Here is a 20,655-nt window from a genome sequence, read left to right on the forward strand (position 1 = left end):
TATGTTTTTAGGCTCTTATGGCTCACATAGTATGATATAGTGAGAATATGGAGCTCAAACTCGAAGAGGAATAACAGCAAAACAAACTGAGCAAAAATATGCAACTTTATGAGCAAAGCTCTGTAGTTTTAAAACATATAATGCAATGCAATACAATAATTATAAAGATTAACAAATAAACCTTCCTCAAAAGCATGATGGATCATATTTGATACATTTTAATGTTTAAAAAAAAAAAAATGTATGGATAATCAAAAAAAACTAAGTTGCTTCAGTCTTGAAATATCACTAACAATATAAAAATTATTCTTAAGTTTACTTCATAAAAATCTGTAAAGAATGCATAGCAAAAAGACTAGCAATTATACTAAATGGCCTTTTACTTGCTAAAAAAATGTATGAACTATCAATCAGATGACAGAAGGCATTTGGTAGATTGTTCATGTGCAACAGGTTTTGATCATATTGATCATTTATAAACTTTTGTTTCAAATATGATACAGTAGGCTTTATATGGTTAAGCAATAAAGTATAAGAGGATAAATTTTGAACGTACTGTTTCTGTGCAGGTACTTCCCGTTTGGCATCGTGTTTCTGGTGGCCGGTAAGATTCTGGAGATGAGCGACCCGTCGGCGATGGGGAAGAAGCTTGGCTTTTACGCTATAACTGTGGTGATGGGCCTCATTCTGCATGGCCTCTTCATCCTGCCCAGCATGTACTTCTTCATCACCAAGAAGAGCCCCATCGTCTACATCCGAGGAATCCTGCAGGCGCTGCTCATCTCACTGGCCACGTCCTCCAGGTACAACACACACCGACACCAGCGAAGGACAAAAACAAACATCACATTCATCCTGTTAGTCTTCTGTGGCAAAATCCCTTTAACTAACAAAAGCCAGTTCCTTAATGACACCATCCTCCAAGAAGTGACTATTTTTGGTCGTAAAACAGCGCAAATGTCAGTATTAGCAACACATTTGATGAATTCTGTGATGTTTTGTGGTGTTAGCTGCTTTAATGGATAATACCAACATTTTAGGAGACATACTGTTCAAAATGTGGTGTCAGTAAGATTTTTTATTGTTTATGGAGGAAGTATCTTATGTTCACCAGTAAATACAGTAATATTGTGAAATATTTTTATAAATTTAAAATAACTGTTTTCTATTTTAATATAATTAATTCCTGTGATCAAAGTTGAATTTTCAGCATCATTACTCCAGTCTTCAGTGTCACTGATTTGATGCTCAAGAAAAATGTATTATCATTTTCAATGTATACTTTATATATACTTACTGAGCCCAAACTTTTGAACAGTAGCTGGTAAATATTAAAAACTTTAGCTCATTATTTCCATTCTGTTCATTTTCTTGCCTTTGTGCTGCTCGCATTTTTTTTTTTGATGAAATGAAATGAATGTACTATTTTATATTTTTGTATTTTTAGGGGATTTCATGGTACTAAATTATATTTATGGAATAGTTATGATCCATTTATTACCTGTTAATCACCTTTTGAGTATAGACCTGAAAATGAAATTTCCAACTTAAACTGTCGTAAATCTAGAATGCTTTGGAGCACAGACTTATTTTTTAAAGAAGACACTTGGCAGATTATTGCTGAAGTGAAAAAAAGTAAAAAAAGTGACACTAAAAATAAATAGAGAAGTTTAAGTTTATTATCATGAAAAATGCATAATTCTATTTTTAAATTTACATGAAATATATATTTTCCAAAAACATGTTTTACTCTAAAACTGAGAAAATTAAAGCCATAAATCTAAACAAGTTGTGTTCCAAATTTAAGGTTGATATCTCCAAAAATTTGTTTCCTCTAGATGAAATTCGCTTCCCATTCATTTCAAATGTGCTCATTTTTGACCGCCAACAGTACAGTTGTTTTTTTAGGACCATTTAACCTTTTCAAATCGTGTGTGTGTGTGTGTGTGTGTGTGTGTGTCAAAACCTTTACCCAGTTTCTTACTATTCCGATTAAGTAAAAAATGAAACAAACTGTAATTTTTCCCTCAAAAATAACCGAAGAGCACCAGAAACAAGAGCATGTGTCTGAAAGTCTGGAGTACAATTTCATAGCAATATACCCATAAATTACAACACAAACATATTCATTTTTAAAGTTAGAGTAACAATCCCATTCATTTTCCACTCAATGAACAACATGTTTTCTGACATTCTACGGTTTGTGTCCCAGGAAAGTGTGTGTATCTTGAGAGGTTTTGTGTGTGTTTGGAGTGCTTACAGATTTCAGCACAGGCCTAGAGCTGTAATTTCAACCTACACACCATCAGGAGGAGGTTGTGACCCTGCGTCCAGGATAGAGAGAGAGAAAACATTTTAAATATTGCACAAGCACTCATACACATGAGACATTTCATCAATAAATGTAGCCTTTTGTCAGCACACTTTGCCAGTGGCTGTAGTTCACATGTTGTGTCCAAAAGAAAAATGAATAAAAAAAGTATAATGGTTGTGATTTTTCTCTCTCTTGTGAAATACTATACACTTAAAAAACATAGCTCCACCACACAACACTCATCTGTACTTTATTCATAACAACCTCAGTCTTTATAGCAGTAGTTGCATGATTTGAGTGTTTGCACATGAATATATTGTTGTGTGAGGTCAACCAGTTATACAATACGAAGAGAATCTGTTGCAACAGGTGGTGAAATATTTTGGGTCACACGGAATTTGCACAACATCTTTATTAGCATTTTCTACCGGGATTATGGAGATAAATATGTGGATTTTCTCAGAATGGCAAATTGTGTTTCTGATGGTAGCTGTATATATGAATAGATTAGCCACAATACTAAAACTATAAATCTAATAAACAAACATGCACGTGTTAGAACAAATCTAGAAGTGTTGAATTATAGGAGTTAGAATATGTTTGAGTTCATATTGAGATCTTTTGATTGCAGACTTTGGTATTTAGGTAAAACTAAGTTGTTGAAATCTCTTCTGGATGGAGTGTTATTTTAGTTTTATTGATATTTTAAAATAGCTTTTAGTGTTAGTTTTCATGAAGATTTTAGTTTAATATTTAGTCATTTCATTCTGTGCTTTTGTCATTTTGTCTTTTGTCATCTGATTTTCATTTAGTTGAAGTTTTTCAACTAATATTTTACATTATTTTATTTAGTTTTAGTTAACAATAGTTACCCTGAATGAGAATGAGTTTTAACATGAGATCCTTTTTCATTTGCAGTTCTGCCACTCTGCCTATCACCTTCAAGTGCCTGCTGGAGAACAATCATATAGACCGGAGGATCATTCGCTTCGTGCTTCCCGTGGGAGCCACCATCAACATGGACGGCACTGCGCTGTATGAGGCGGTGGCAGCCATTTTTATCGCCCAAGTCAACAACTACGAACTAGACTTTGGCCAAATCATCACTATCAGGTTTGTTTGCAAATTTAAGTTTGTAAAAACATTTGTTTCTCTTTGATTTTTTCCCCCATAAAAAGGTTTTATTGAAATACAAAGTTCTGTCATGAAACTCTAGTTGGCGGCGGCTGATTGGTCTTTAACTCAATCTGCTTGCAATTACATCATTCTCTATAGGGCACAGCTGATTGGTTCCTGCTGTATCAGTAGCCAATGAGCTCGCAGCTCAGCCCTCAAATACTTGGTCAGCATTTGCTGTAGCAGTTGCAGTGCGCTTTCAGAAACCCTCCTCCTTCCCCAGCTCCACCTGTATAGATCTGATATGGGTAATTCATGTATGCTATATTGTACAGCAGCAGCATGTCTTACTTGCTCACTGCAGTGTGTCGTGTGTGTATTAACAGTATCAAGTCCCGTACTTTTTCAACAGCAACAGCAATAACCAACAGCAATAGTAGCAGAAATAACAGCAGTAGAAGCAGTGTAGCAGATATATTCCACCAAGACCAAACATATCAATATTGTCACAGCCATTACCATGACAAAGACTCTTTGAGTTGTCATGACAGAACTAATATAAGTGCAAATATAATGAAATGCATACATAGACTGCATGAGGCTGAGTGATTGCAGTTAGCTAAAACTAAAATCAAAAAATAATTGTTTCTTGAAATAAATGTAACTTTAAATGAAATGAAATAAAACCTTAAGGTACACTGTATAGGAATTTCTCCCATCTAGCTTGAAATTGTATTTTGCATTCAAACGAACAGTGCTCTCTAGCGCCTCGCTTTTTCAGATGCGTGTTGCAACTACGGTAGCCGTTATGTACCAAGAAGCTATGACAACATGTCTTCCAATAGCACTTCATCGAGTTTAACTATACATGTTCTACTGTTATGCTCCCTATATAATGAATTACACAACCAAGCACTTGTAATTTAGACCATAACTTTGACTTACCTGTCGAGAAGAAAGAAAGTTTTACAAAAACTGCTTCTACGGGGCCATAACGTAAGATACAAGGTAATGGAGCCTTTGATACATTTTCATGTTTCTCTAGAAATAAATAATGGACAAATGGAGTCTTTAAACGCCTCAGATGTAAAGTTATTCGCTGTCAAAGTGACGCCAAAATGAATGGGAGTCAATGGAATGCTAACGGCAGGTGATGGTCTGCTAATCAATGGCGGCCCCCGGGGAAGCTTCGGTTTCCGGCGGATGGATTACCCCCTTGTGACAAGCGCCTCTCACTGATCTCCTTGTCCGTTTCAGCTGGTTTCAGTCACATGACGCTGGCTCTGAACGCGTTGAGGTAGGCTAGTGCTTTTCGTCCCTCTCTGCTATTATAGTTTTTCAATATGGCGGTACGACATGGAAGCCTCCTTGGACTTACCCGTCCAATGTAAATTAAGATAAGAAATTCTTCACTTACGAGCATGAGTCAGATCATTGGCAGTGGTAATTTTACACCAATGAGGACATATTTATGAATAAAGACTTATTTTAGCTAATAAAATACTTAAAAAACTACACAGTGTACCTTTAAACTCGGTTTATATTTGGCTAGTTGCCAAGGCAACATCTCTCATCTCATTTAGTATAACTTGATGCAGTAAAAGTAACTAAAAGTAAAATAAAAATGAATAAAAACTATAAAGACATTTTAAAAAATCCACACACACAACAAAATTAATTTAAATTGTTAATAAACACTAAAATAACACTGGTATGAGAAATGCATCACTAGTTGACCCATCCACCCATCAATCTGTTCACCAATCTAGCTAACTGGCTAGCTCTGGATTTACAGTATTTCGCACATGCAGATCTTCATGATCCAGAGACTGAATGAAGCCGAAGAGACACTTTAATCCAGCTGCGTGATGCACAAAAGAGCGTTATGTAATAGCAGTCCATTATTTATGCAATTGTACAATTTTAGAGGAGTAACAGAATAACAATGCAAAGATTTGACCATTTCAAAGCTCTTTCCATATGTTGAAGTGGCCCTTCAATTTATACCAGTTAAACGAATTCATAGAACTTGAAGTGCTTCAGTTTAAAGAATTTAAATGCAATTTCAAGTTGCATTTCTGTCTCAATAGGAATGAAAGTATACAAATATAAAATATATATATGAAAAAACTATACCTATAATATATAAATATTCCAAAATATCACCATACCAGTTTCATGTTGTGCTCAGTTTGAACTACATAGAGTAGTTGCATGCAGTGTATTTATTTTGGCGCCCATATTAACAGGTTACAAATGCATAGCAGAGTTTCAGTGACTATTTTTGCTGAAATCAGTAAAAGTGCGCCCGCCTTGCATGCCAGAAACGCTGGTTTGAATCCCACTCGGAGGACCGGAGGAGTTACACAGGCTCAAATATGCATTTACTAAACCTGACCAAGAAATATCATGTAAACGGTGGAAATATAATATAATAGAATTACTTTCTGGAACATTCTGAAATTTTCACTTGGCATTCAAATGTTTTGCACATAATTTACTCTGTTAGCTTCACAGGCGTGCTTGATAGAAATACCATTGGTTAGATCTTTTGGCATGCAGCATTATCCCTCCATCATCCGGTCTGGACTAAAAGGAACAACAAGCACATAAATCGAAGTGCATACTTCAGAGTTCACTACATCATAGAGTGACATGGAGACCTCACATGTCACAATCTTGCGAACGTAAGGTCAGATGAAGAAGTGGAGGGTAAGGAGATATAGGGATAGAGAGCCAGAGAGCCAGAGAGTATTTTGGGCTGCGCTGTTACAGGGATAAACTCCGCTGTCACATGGTTGTCTTACCACAGGATTATTGTGCAGTTTTCAATTGTTCCCCCCACCCTTCCCAAAATCCATCAACTCTCTCTCTCTCTCTCTCTCTCTCTCTCTCTCTCTCTCTCTCTCTCTCTCTCTCTCTCTCTCTCTCTCTCTCTCTCTCTCATCCCTTGCTTTCAAATGCTCTGTTGCCAGTGTTGGGGGTTGAGCGAGCCTGTTTCATGCATAAGCAGGGCAATAGCACAATGCATTTATTGCGATGCCCATGTTTACAGGTCACAGAATTCACTCTACATTGCATAAACAGGTTACACCAATTCACACTGTGATCAGTGCAATATCAGTGTATATTTAGTAGTGATACAGTTTAAACAAGTGACAGCACTCATTCTACACACATAAGCAATGCAACAGCAGCACACATTATTGCAGTGCCTTTATTAACAGGTTGCTGCTTTCATTTTGCATGTGTAAGCAGCACAATAGTTGCATATATGTTTTGAAATGCCCATATTAACATGTCATATTTACTCTGTAAACAGCACAATAGTGGCATATTTAAAGCGGTGGCCATATTAACAGGTTACTTCATTTACTCAGCAAACGTAAGCAGTGCAATAGCACTAAGCATTTATTGTGGCCCCTGTATTAACAGGTTACTGTATTCATTTTGCAAGTGTAAGCAGTGCAATAGCACATACTATGTACTAAAGTGCCTATACATGTATATTTTCTCTGTACACATAAGCAGTGCAACAATGACAAACATTTATTGCAATGCCTGTATTACCAGGTTACAGAATTCACTCTGCACACGTATACAGTGCAATAGCAGCATGCATGTAATGCAGCTTTTATATTATAAGATTAAAGCCTTCACACTGTAATCAATGCAATAGCAGAGTATACTACTTACTGCAGTCCACATATAGCATTAGCAAGTGACAGAACTCATTCTATACTATAACTTCTATTACTTACAAATTGTAGTCCATTAATGATTTCATATTACATGACAAAAATGGTCATTTTAGATAAGAGGTAATTTTAGGTAATGACAGGTACCTCAAGCCGGGACTCATCAGAACATCATTACTTCACAAGAAAAGGCCAGAGCGTCTATTATTCATCCTGTTGCATTAAAAAATAATGTGTAGAAGCAATGAAGCAATGCACATTATATCACTGGGTGTTGAAAAACGTGTCAAACCTTGAGTGTGTGTTACTCGAGTTGACTAATGTTCTTCTAAGCCTGCGAGGGAAGAGTTGTATATGCATGCATGCAGCAAGAGCTGTTTTTTGTTCAGTTGCTCATTCTGTGTTTGTTTTATGTGTATGTTTTGTTTGCTTTCATCCTGTAATAAATGAAGGCTGGTTATCTGTCATTCAAAACAGTTGCAAGCAGTTGTTGCTAATATAACGGGATAGTTCTCCCCAAATTGAAAAGGACCTCATGTATTTACTCTCAATGGTCTCTTTTTTGTTGTGTAATGATTTGTTTGCCATGTTTTCCAGTATTACAGCGACAGCAGCGAGCATCGGTGCAGCGGGGATCCCACAGGCCGGCCTGGTCACCATGGTAATAGTGTTGACATCCGTAGGACTGCCCACCGATGACATCACTCTCATTATCGCTGTTGATTGGGCCTTGTAAGTATCAACATGTGCTGTATATTTTTAGACTTTCACGTAGAAACCACTTTTTTATCAGTGCACTGTTAGGCAGTTCACAGATGTTTTAGCATTCTACTGCGCTGTTTTTCCATTCTTTTTCTACATAAACATGTGCTAGGCAAACATATTTGAGCACTTGGTTGTAATTTTCTCATTTTTTTTCCATCTATTTCCGCTCTATTTTTATCCATCATTTGTATCTATCTATTTGTTTTATCCATCAGTGTTTGTAAAATTCATTAAAGGGGACCTATTATGTCGTTTTCCAAAGTCTTGATTTTGTTTTTGGGCTGTACTAGAATATGTTTTTATGCTCGTATGTTCAAAAAAACAAATTTTCTCATATATGACTTTGTCTCTTCCCCATATCGAGGTGCATTTCCAGAAAGCATTGTTAGCCATCTATGGTCGCAAGTTCCATCTTTACCAGGAGGGCTTGACATTTTTTCAACGTTCAACTTTTAACTTTTTTGCTCACCAGCCACTGTGGCTAATGGTTTTCCAAAGTTAATAGCAACTCAGCATTTTCACTGGCCACAATTTTGACATCGATACCATGGGGAAAAACTACCATATAGATATTTGTAATATTATCTCATAATTTGGCAGCAGGAATTTTAGGCTGCTGTCACTTTAAGACCTGACGAACTGATCCATTATACTGATACACATGCGTTTCTTTCTCAACTGTTTACATTCACTTAAAACATAACTGACTGTGTTTGTGTAAATACTTGCCAAGAACAGCATTTTGACATTATTTTGTGTGTATTTGACTGTTGTGCATACCTGCTCTAGTACACTCTGCGAACCCCGAAGTGACGTAAGAGGGAACTTGCGATTTTAATGAAACATCTGGAAATGAACAAAAACATGGAGAACAAAAATAGCAAAGTAGTCTTCAGATGCCATGTTCATTAATTAATTGATGCAAATACTCTACCACCTGTGTGACGTCATTAACTATTGTTGATCCAACGTGGTTCGAATGTGTGACAGTTAATACGTTTTCGGGAAACAGTCGTGACTAGCTAGTTAGTTTCTCCAACAATGCATTGTACTATGGTGGTTAAGCATTGAGTTGTCGTTGCATGGGAAATGCACCCTTGTTTAGTTCCTGTCTCTATAAGCCCCTCTTTCTGGAAAGCACGACGTGCTCTGATTGGTCAGCTGGACCGGTGTGTTGTGATTGGTCGAGCACTTTGAGCGTGTTTGGGAAATGTCCCGCCCCTTACCATAACCGCCAGTTTCAACACACTACTAACTAACTCAACCAGGCCCCGCCCCTTTATTCTGCGTATGAATTATTTAAATGAGGAATATTGTGACGTGTTTGTTCCCGGAAGAAAACTCAAAGCTACAATGGAGGCATTTCAGGGAGATCAGAAACACTGACACTGACATAGAGAATAACTAATGCTGGAGGGACTTTGAAACTTTGCAGAGCTTTTTCATGCTCAAACTGCAACATTACACACTAAAGAAAGATTTAAGTGAATTTTAACATCATGTCTGTTTGTCCTCACCTCTCCAGAGACAGATTTCGCACCATGGTCAATGTGATGGGAGACGCTCTGGCCACAGGAATCATGGCCCATATCTGCAGAAAGGATTTCATCAAAGAGGGAGATGGGGTGAGTTCCCTAAAAACATCATATAATATCTGTAGTTGACAAATAACATGGACATTTTTAATTCCATCCAAATCAAGATAAATCACACATAAGATCTTGTATTGCCAATGCAAGAGTCCAGCTCTCTGTAAAGTCTCCTCCAGCACATCCCAAAGACTTTCAATGAATTTAAGCTCTGGACTCAGATGAGTGAAAATTATTCTTCATTCTCCTCACAACCATTCTTACACAATCTGACCCTGATGAATCTTGACATGGTTGTTTAAGAAATGAAAAGCTACACACTCCATCACTCCATCAGTTAGGGTTAGAAGAACTGTTCCCAAACATATATACATGACTTTTGTAACCCACTATATATATGGGAACGTAATGTATGTTAACGTATTGGATTTAGATGCAACAGAACGACTTCAGGAAACCGTTTCCACACACTCACACCTGTTTCCAAAGCAGCTTTACAAAGTATAGCAGTTCACACACCCCACTGAGAGGAGACAATGGCGGGGAAAAACCTTGGGAGGATCGAACTCAATACAACATATATACATATATTTACACAAACACAAAGACTGAGTTTGATCCTCCCAAGGTTGACTCCTCTCAGTGGGGTTTGCGAACTGCTATACTTTGTAAAGCTTCTTTGGAAATAATATGAATTGTAAAAAACACTTTCTTTCAACAATTTCTCAAGATTACAAGTTGCATGGACACAGTCCTCACTGAATGATATTTTATCATATCATAAGTTCATGTCTTTGTCAGTGTTTCATGAGGACAGATATAAGTGTAATCTTAATTTTACAGCCACAACGTGATAATGATAGTGAGGGAGATGTGAATAGAAAATAAGCATGTTTTGTAACTGATAAATATGTTTCTCAATAACACAGGAACACAGGGTTTCAAAGTTGTTTCCTTGACATTAGGAAAGATCACCTGATTCATAACGATGCGTGCCATAATCACAAACACATCTCAAGGATACCATATTGAAAATCAGAACAAACTAAGTAGTGTGAGGAGAGTTCATGATAATTGCATGTGTAGATAATCACGACAAGATAGAAAAACAGGGTTTCTTAGGAACTATGTAAATATGACATGATACCACAGTCATTTTCACAAAACTTTCATGGACCCCAGAATATTTTGTTAAACACACAAACACAAAATCTAGCTTCATGCATTCTTCTAAATATAAGCATTTAAAACTTGCAGTCTCTCATTTCCGCCAATATGATAAATGATTTTGATGACATCAGCTCCTCCTCAGATTTTCTGTCCAATCAAATGCTCAGTAGAATCTCAGGCTCCGCCCCCTACATTATAAATCCGATTGTTAAGTCTGACGTTTATCCTCTTCCGGGTCCAAGCACTCCGCTCGTCCAGATCCAATAACAATGGTGGAAACTGTGAATTTATTTACGATCACGTCCTTCTTTAGTGAGCCACCCATGGCGGTCAAAAAGGATTTAAATTCTTTTAACTCCAACAGAGTGGTTAGTGTAGCTCATCATTCAGGTGCATAATTAAGGGTAGAGTCCAGGCATCAATGAAAAAGAAGGTTTATGAGGTTGAGGTGAGAATCTGAAGCTGCAGCTGAAATCAGTCACTTGTTCACACATTTACTATGTTCTACATGGTGAATGGCACATGGTGCACTATAAAGGAGATAGGGAATGATTCAGAGAGTGTAAATATGCTTTCCATTGGGGTGAATGAAGTCTAAACACTATTGGCTATTTATAAAAAAGGAGAGGAGCTCTTTGATATGTCCCGCCCTGTCTTCCTGTTTCAGTGGAAATTACATCAACACATTGAATAATGCTCTGTTTTTCAAGGCACTTCAGTGGGCCTTTAAAGGCGAATTTGACATCTTTCTTTCTTCTGATCACTGTAATCAATCTCTCAATATTTTCTCATTGAACCCTATCGTGGATTTTTTATTTTGCTATTGGAGCCAATGGGAATGCAACACATATGTTTTAGTAGTTTTCATTGCAAATAGTTAGGGAAAAATCCCATTCGCCTTTATTTTTTGCTAAAACCTGACTGACGGCATATGTACACCATGTGTTGGGGGCCGTTTCCAATTATTCTTCAGGACATTTGAGTGCTTCTGTGACCGTGATGATCTCATTTTTCCACTCTTAGTAATTAGGAAGTGATTTAGCAGACGCTTTTATCCAAGAGCCACTTGTAGTTCAAGGACTATTTAACTGATTAGTTCAAGAGCAAAATGATGATAGCATATTTAACCCCTATGAAAAGTGCCCTCACTACATGATATTTGCTTGGATTTCATGACAAAAAACCCATTGTAGTCAAATCAAAACTTGCATCTATAACTGATGTGAAACACACAGCCGAATCATAGCCATGCTGATATTCACTAAACAGCATGTGTTCGTAAAGTATTGCTTAAAAACTTGAGTAAGCAAATGTTCACTTTTAGAAATTAATATATTCTTATAAAAGCAAATATGCATTAAAAGTCAAAATCTTCCTGACAATTGCCACTTGATAAATAGTTAAATAGTGTATATATCAAATATATTATCTGCACTATTTCTATTTCACTACTTAAATATAATTTTTTGTTCTGTGGATGTCAGCTCAAGTGCTGCTGTCATTAAACCAAAAGGAAGGTTTACATTTTCAATTATGCTCTCATACCATTAGTCAACATGAACTAACAATGAAAAAAAGCATTTTCTAATCTTAGTTAATATTAATCTCAACACATTTTATCTGTTTACATTTGTTGATGCACTGTGAACTACCACGAGCGTGAACATTTTTATGAACTAAAATTATCAAAGGTTAATAAATGCTGAAAAATATATATTGTTCAGTAGCCATGTTTCCATCCACCTATATTTATGAGCATTTTGGGATATCGCATAAAAAACACTGGATGGAAATGCGCAATAAACTACGATGGAAACACAATTTGCTGAATAAATTCCTTGATGCGCAACAGAAAGCTCATGTGACTTTGCCTCAACAGAGGCTGTGATTGGATAACTGAACTAACCAGCGGACCAATCACATCACAGCATCTCAAATGTTGATTTTATCGTTCTAAAATGCCTGATACAAAGTCTGTTATCAGAATGATTTGGTTTAATTCCCTCCCAGAAGCGTCTCACACGATTGTGTTCCCGAACATTAGCATCCGAGCACAACTATAGAGAATTAGCTCAAAAAAGGTAATGTATAATTAATAATTAATTATAATTATATAATCATACTGGTTATGATCAATTATTACCTACATATTTTAAATAGCCCAAAAAGGGGATACATAGCCCATGTATTTGTATTAGGGTGACCAGAAGTCCTGAAAAAATCTAAGCTGTTGTCCCGAATCCCGAATCCGGCCCTAATTGTCCTGAAAATTATACTAAAGCAAAATCTTGAGTAGTTATTGTCTGATAAAACATTAAAACTGTCCGTGGAGGTTGAGTCGTCCTGCAGCCTCTTTTTTGTTTCTTTTTTTGAAGTTCTACAAAGATACCAGGCGAATTTAGATATGCATTGATAAGCAAGCGCAAGTTGCAGCAGCCGCGAGAACAGTGAATGTGCAGGCAGTCGTAAAGAGTGATTGATTGGTCGCGGCATAAGCATAAGGCTTATTAGCGTTAGTCTATCACCTGAAAGGTCTGATTTACGCACTGTTATCTCTCTATAAATTACAGGAACGTCTGTCTGTCTGTGTGTGTGTGTGTCTGTCTGTGTGTGTGTTATTCGCATATCTCTCGAACCGTTAGTCCGATGGATTTCAAACTCGTCAGATGTCTCGCTACGGGCACAAGTAAGTGCAGTGCCAAGTTTGACGTTGTTTGGATGAGAAATGCAAAAGATATTGTTAAATATATCATTTTTAAAAGGTTGTGGTTTAAAAATAAACATTCTGACATTAGGGGCTCTATCTTGCACCCAGCGCAATTGACTTTGTACACTGACGCATGTATCATTCCTATTTTGCACCCGCGCAAAGCGCGCTTTTCCCTCCACAGAAGCACGTCGCTAAACTAGGGAATGAACTTGCGCTCCCTGGGCGGTTCAGCGCAAAAAAGGAGGCGTGTTCCGGCGCAAACGTTCCTTCATGCTATTTTGCAGGTTTAGAAAACAATTGCGCCACTAACCAGGAAAAAATAGTTTAAAGTCAGTGGCGCGTTGCGCATGTTATTCATATGCTATTTTAAGGGCGCATGCTTGGCCATAATCAATGTAGCGTGTGCACAACGCGCATACACTTTGATTCTCTCATCTACACAGAAGCAGCAGTTTTCATTTTTGCAAATCATACATTATTATGATAGATAGATAGATAGATAGATAGATAGATAGATAGATAGATAGATAGATAGATAGATAGATAGATAGATAGATAGATAGATAGACAATTTATTATAAAAGCATACATCTAGCTTACACATTTACCCAAATTATCATACGCCTTTTTAACCGAAGTTAATTTGGGTGTGTTTCTCCATCCCCAACGTCCCTGACGAGAGCGTTGCTCTCCTTGGCTGTGAACCGCTCCTGGCGCGCGTCTGGCAAATCCGCCGTTATAATAGGAATCCGCTTTAGAACAAAGCGCGTCTGCTCTTAAAGGGAATGTGAGATGACGCTCTGATTGGTTTATTTCACGTTACGCCCAAACCACACCTATGAATAATGAAGCTACTTCAGACCAACCCATTTTAGATTTGCGCCTGGCGCAAGAGTCATTTATCCCGCTGGGAAAATAGCAACAGCGCCAAGACCCGCCCACAAAGTTACTTGCGCTTTGCGCTTTGACACTTGCGTTTCAGATCGTTAAAATAGGGCCCTAGAGGGTTGTATCGGTCAAAGAAGCCCCAAGAAGGTCGTGGTTTAAAAATAAACATTCTGACATAAACACTCAGTCAGCTACACTGTTTACTTCTGAATATTATAGTTTGGTTCCAGAACGTGATAAATCCATTTTGATTAATTTTAGTAAAAATGTGTTTTCTTTACCAAGAAAGTGGCAAGATGAAAACCACTATTTTCTGTTTCAAACTTTCACATAGCATCTTTAGGTTATAATATCATAAAAAATTCAAATCCAGATTTGGATTTTCAAAGATCTATTATAAAAACAGATTATTTTCCCCAAAAAAATGCAGTAAATTCATGACACTTTTTTTTCAAAATGCTATCATATTGAAACTGTTGAAATCAGCCTCACTAAGAAATATCTCCTGAACTTTTTTGTTCAGCGATCAGCTCACAAAAACTGATTTTGCACGGGCACTTTGCACTGCTCCCTGAATCGACGCGCTTATTCATTTGTGGATGTTAACTGAATCTGTAAGTCAGCTATGCTGTTTACTTCTGAATATTATATTTCATTCTGGTGCTCTTAACGTTATCGCTACTGTGTAAATGCTATTCACCAACTAAACATATCCTTTTCAATGTGTTCACAGTCTCTTTCACGGGCATCATTTGTAGTTGCCTATTCACAAACTGTTTGCTCAAGCGTAGCGTTTTCTCGGAGTTCACTGTGTGCTTTCTACCATGCACAAATAAAAATGTCACTGAACTTTTGCTGTATAATTGTAACAATGAGCACTCAAACACACCAAACCAACAATTACTAAAAACACACTCAAAAACTGATTTTGCACTAGCACTTAGAAGGTTGTGGTATACATAAACACTCAGTCAGCTACACTGTTTACTTCTGAATATTATAGTTTATTCACAGCCATCATTTGTAGTAACCTAGCCTGCTCCCTGAATTCAATGCGTTCACAGTCTCTTTCACGGGCACCAAACCAACAATTACTAAAAACACACACAAAAACTGATTTTGCACGGGCATTTTGCACTAGTTGAATTAATGTTATTAAATTCTGTCACAGAATTTATTTCACATCGAATAATCTGTTTGTCCACCGAACCGACAGTACAATCTTCTTATCAACTCTCAAGAAAGGTTATTCTTCTGGTCATGAATAACTATAAAGTACTCAACAATATAAAAGCTTGTAGCTTAAGATCTCACATTTAAGAGACTTTGTTAGGTGAGCAGGAGACAGAGGTAATCAAGCGTATAATGGGTTTTAATAAATGAAACTACAAATACATACGACTATACTTAAACTTAAATAAAGAATACATATAAACAGAATAACGAAAAGTAAAGAAAGAAAGAGAAAGCAGATCACAGAATGGCAAATATCACAAACAGTTAACCTGTGAGAGCCAACAAATAATCAAATCACCTTAAAGCAGGGCCAAACAATCTTAAACGCATCTAAATCTCGATAGAAATAATACTTGCATGGATCTTTGGTGCTGAGCAAGAATGTGTGTGTGTGTGTGTGTGTGTGTGTGTGTGTGTGTGTGTGTGTGTGTGTGTGTGTGTGTGTGTGTGTGTGTGTGATGATCCTCGCTGGGTCCTGAATTTGAAGCGTTCTTTCAGTTCTTCCAGAGAGCGCGTCGTTCGTGGGAAGTTTAAAAGGTTTACTTGAAAGCAAAGTTGCCCGGAAATTCAGATTAAGTCCATTTCACCCGGAGATAGAAATTAATGAGCACGAAAGAAAGACTAGAATGTAGGACGTAAGATGTAAGAACTAAGATAGCGATGAGCCATCATCCTTATCCAAAGGATGGTACACATAGTATAATACATTTTATCGTAACCTACTATATATATCTATATATCTATATATATATATATATATATATATATACATAGCTAAGGCAAATTGAGAGGTTTAATTCGGTACCAAGAAAGATATGTCTGGAAGTTACAAAAGTAGAGATACATTCTTACACTTGAATATAAGCGTTTAGAGTTTAACTAACACAACTAGAAAGTCATAACTAGGCTAATATGAGGTGGGAAACATACATACATACACATATATCATATATATTTTGGAATGACTTATATTATGAGTGAAATGGAAAGAATGTTTGTGTATGTATATTGGTGCATCTCTCAAATGTCTATCCATGCCAGTTGAGTTGATAAAGATCTTAGTAAGCTCATGACGGAGTTTATAAGTGTTTCTGTTTAACCTCTGCCATGCTACTAAAGTGACAATGGGGCAATCTGATGCAGACTCATTGGCGCTAGGCCTGTGATTTACATGAATGAGTCCATTAGGTTAAAAGCTTTCTGAAGCTTAGAATGAATAAGTCATCGTGATTTCGTCCAGACGCTACACAAGAGAACATGACAGAGTTTGTGATGCAAGAAAAAAAAAAGTGACTGGATTCACCAATTGCAGCAGCTCAACAATATAAAAGCTTGTAGCTTAAGATCTCACATTTAAGAGACTTTGTTAGGTGAGCAGGAGACAGAGGCAATCAAGCGTATAATGGGTTTTAATAAATGAAACTACAAATACATTTGGCTATACTTAAAGAATACACATAAACAGAATAACGAAAAGTAAAGATCCTTTTATCACAGATAATTTGTGCTAATTTCCCAGGAAGTGAAAATTTTGTTCTGTTAAACACATGGGATTGAAATGCTGCTTTATTTGCAAATGTTTTATCTGAAATTAAAATTTTTGAAGCCCAAAAAAGCGCATCCATCCATCATAAAAGTAATCCATACGACTCCAGGGGGTTAATAAAGGCCTTCTGAAGCAAAGCGATGTGCTTTTCTAAGAAAAATATCTATAATTATAACTTTATAAACTACAATCACTGGCTTCTGGTAACGGCCGTATGCGAGTCGAGTTCCAGCAGAAGAGTGATCTCTGACCCGACGCATGACGAGTGACCTCTGACCCGACGAATAACGTAGGATGTAGGAATAGCGTAAGCTTAGGTGAGAGTCGACGCCTCTCGCGGGTCCAAACTAATGGGGCTGATGGGCAACAAACTCAAGCTCTTCTGACATTTCTCTTTAAATATTCTCGTTTTAGACTTCTAATTCATGACAGGTGTTTTGTTTTGCTCTATCGTCAATGCATTCGTCAATAGGTGTTTGGTGTTTTAAGCCCCCAACGGCGCCTTCCAGGCAGCGAGGGGATGAGTAGGTTTAAGGTTGAGGGTAGGGTTAGCTGCCTCTAAGGAGCCATTGGGGGCTTAAAACACCATCGAGCTTCGTCAATACGTCATACATCGGGCCATTCCATCCGCTGGAACTCGACAAGCGTGCGCCAGTAATTATACTTTATAAAGTTATAAATATGGATATTTTGCTTACAAAAATGCGTGGCTTCGCTTCAGAAGGCGTTTATTAACCCCCTGGAGTCGTACGGATTACTTTTATGATGGATGGATGCACTTTTAGGGCTTAGAACTCAGTTACCATTCACTCCCATTGTAAAGCTTAGAAGAGCCGGGATATTTTTTTTAATATATAACTCAGATTGTGTTCGGTGGAAAGAAGAAAGTCATATACACTTGAGGATGAGTAAATTATGGGATAATTATCATTTTTTGCTGAAGTAACCCTTTAAATCTGCAACTTTGGATAGAAACATAGCTTTTAACCAATGTTAACACATAAGACCTTATTGTAAACTGTTACATAGACTTCATTCGAGCAAAGCAAATAAAATAATTGTTTCATTTGTCTTTTCTTGTTTCTCCATAGGTCCCTCTCATCTGCGAAACAAAGCCCGTGACTAACCCGGGTTTGCCAAACTGTCAGCAGAACAATGGTAGTTTCCAGCCCCCGCCACCCGAGGGCAAACCCGAGCACATTCCTCCAGATGTGGCCCGTCTCATGCAGCTGGAGGAAGGGGTTCGTCCACCGCCTTCAGATCGGAAAAAACCTCCCATACCGCCGCGCCACCTGAAACACAGAGACAAGGAACATTGTGCCATCGATATGAACGGTCTCGAGACTAACGTATAGCGACCATCGAAACCTTTCAGACTGAAAAAGAATCCACGTACACGGGAACGGACGACATGTATTATTTCCTTTCCGTTTTTCTCTGACAGTCATGAGGCAACACATGGTATGATCCTGCACATATGGGCCAATGCCGCAGTAATGCCACTGTTGGCAGCACATCCCAGTTGACCCATTCAGAGCATTAGATAATGCCAGGATGGAAAGAGAAACCAGGTCACCAAGCCAGCCTGTTTCTTTGGGTTCAGAGCGAAACTTTTCCTGTAGTTCAACAGAAACGTGATTCAAGACTGTCAAAAAGCACGAGTGAATTGTAAATACAACATAGCTATGTACTCTATGCGGTGTTGTTTTTTTATTTCTCAAGTTTATATATAATTTTATATCTTATATTTGATTCTCGTCTCTTCAAGCAAGCCTTGTAAAATATTGTAAAGATCGCAGATGCGCGTGAAAATCGACATTGACTGTGATGTTGAATGTTTTATGTTATCGGATGCACTGTGAAAAATTATTTTCTTGCTCAGTATTTTTGTCTTGTGTTCCAAGTACAAATATCCAAACATTCTTAAATCAGGATTCATTTACTTGAGAAGCAAAACAACATAAGATAATTAGACTTGTTTTCTGAAAAGAACAAATCTCTGCCAGTGGGGTCAGAAAAATAAACTTGTTTTTCCTTTCAATTAAAAAGCAGAAAACCCTTTTTTTCTTCTTTGTTTTATCACTTAATTTTGATCATTTTTTAAGAAAACAAGACTTATAATAATTATTTTGCTTCTCAAGTAAATGTATCTTGATTTAAGAATGTTTAAATATTTGTAATGGAAAACAAGAGGAAGAAAATCAGTTTTTCAGTGGACATTCTCCTCTCCCGTTCTTGTGCGAAACACATCTGGGTCGGTCCTACTGTTAAGCGAATTATTGCAACGACTAATTCAAAAAGCACTGAGGAAGCCACTTTAGGTAAGCAGTGCTAATAAATAAAAGTGTGATCCCAGTCATATATGAGCTCCCAGTCATATATGAGCTGTGAAATTGCTGTATGATTATTCAAAAATAAATACTGGTATGTAATATACCATGCACATCTCAGAAAGTGTGCTAAATTAGTCCAGAAACACTTTACGCAAGTATGAAAACTCAGAGAATCCTTTGTGAGGAATATTATCTTACTGAACTTACATGAAACTGTCTGTACATTAACCTTTATAAGCTTTTCCGTAATTTTTGAACGATTTCATATCATTTTTATAAAAATGGTTAAATCTTGCTTTAAATCTTGGTGATGTTTTGAATCTGAACAAACATGACGAGTCATGTTATTTTTCTTTAAAAAAAAAACAGATGGCATCAATCTGGCCCAAATGCACAATAAATGTTCATCATTTTTTCAAAATTCTTATACGTAAGCAATACTGAGAATAGTTGCACTGCATTATGAATAGTTTGTGTCACATTTCAAAAAGCAATGTGTAAAATCATGCATGTTTGTGTTCATGTGCACTGGTTACAAACCTACTCAAGTTACCTTCATATGTCTGTGCCAATAAACTGGATGTTTATAGCCAGCTACCTGAAAAATAACTTGTTGGCAGCTTATCAAAACTCATTTACTGAGCCAGACACCTTTATTCTATTCTTCTAGACATTTTATGCTAATGGTTCCTATAGAGTGCACCTTATTGGCATCTGCGGTTCCGTGAAGAACCTTTAACATCCAAAAATAAAGGTTCCAAAAGAATGGTTTTCGCTGCAATATCATAGAAGACCCATTTTGAGTTCCAAAAAAACTTTCAGTGAACAGTTTTTAAAAGAACCAATTTTTTCTCAGTGTGAAGAACATGTTAAAGGATGTTCATTGTAGAACCTTTATTTTTAAGAGTGCGGATTCTTTATAATGAAACAAGGTTCTTTAGGTTATTAAATGTTCTTTACCTTAAAAATAAAGGTTCCAAAAGAGGGTTTTCACAGTGATGTCATAGAAGAACCATTTTTGGTTCCCCAAAGAACCTTTTCCAATATAAATAACCTTTTGTAGAATGGAAAGGTTCCATGGATGTTAAAGGTTCTTCCTGAACCATTGATGCGAATGAAGAACCTTTATTTTTAAGAGAATGGTTCTTTTAAGAACTTTTTAGGCTGTGTTCACACCTGGCATGATTGGTTGGATTAAATCGAACTCTGGTGCGATTGCTCTGTTAGTGTGGTTCATTTGAATAAGTGTGAACACTGCCATCTGAACCCTGGTGCCACCAAACAAGTGGA

The 20,655-nt window shown here is 37.1% G+C and overlaps 1 protein-coding gene across 1 annotated transcript in view; it reads left to right on the forward strand.

Annotated features, from left to right (window-relative positions):
* The window catches only part of slc1a7b (solute carrier family 1 member 7b), a 58,914-nt gene extending 38,956 nt beyond the window's left edge, over positions 1-19,958 (forward strand). Inside the window, exons 7-11 of the mRNA XM_084098270.1 lie at positions 570-803; positions 3,233-3,427; positions 7,726-7,860; positions 9,419-9,518; positions 18,124-19,958. Coding sequence (XP_083954396.1) covers positions 570-803; positions 3,233-3,427; positions 7,726-7,860; positions 9,419-9,518; positions 18,124-18,387 — 928 coding nt within the window. The 3' untranslated portion in view covers positions 18,388-19,958. The remainder of the gene's footprint in view (positions 1-569; positions 804-3,232; positions 3,428-7,725; positions 7,861-9,418; positions 9,519-18,123) is intronic.
* Positions 19,959-20,655: the final 697 nt, after the last annotated feature.

This window comes from Abramis brama (genome assembly GCF_963993115.1).
Source record: "Abramis brama genome assembly, chromosome: 22".
NCBI lineage: Eukaryota > Metazoa > Chordata > Actinopteri > Cypriniformes > Leuciscidae > Abramis > Abramis brama.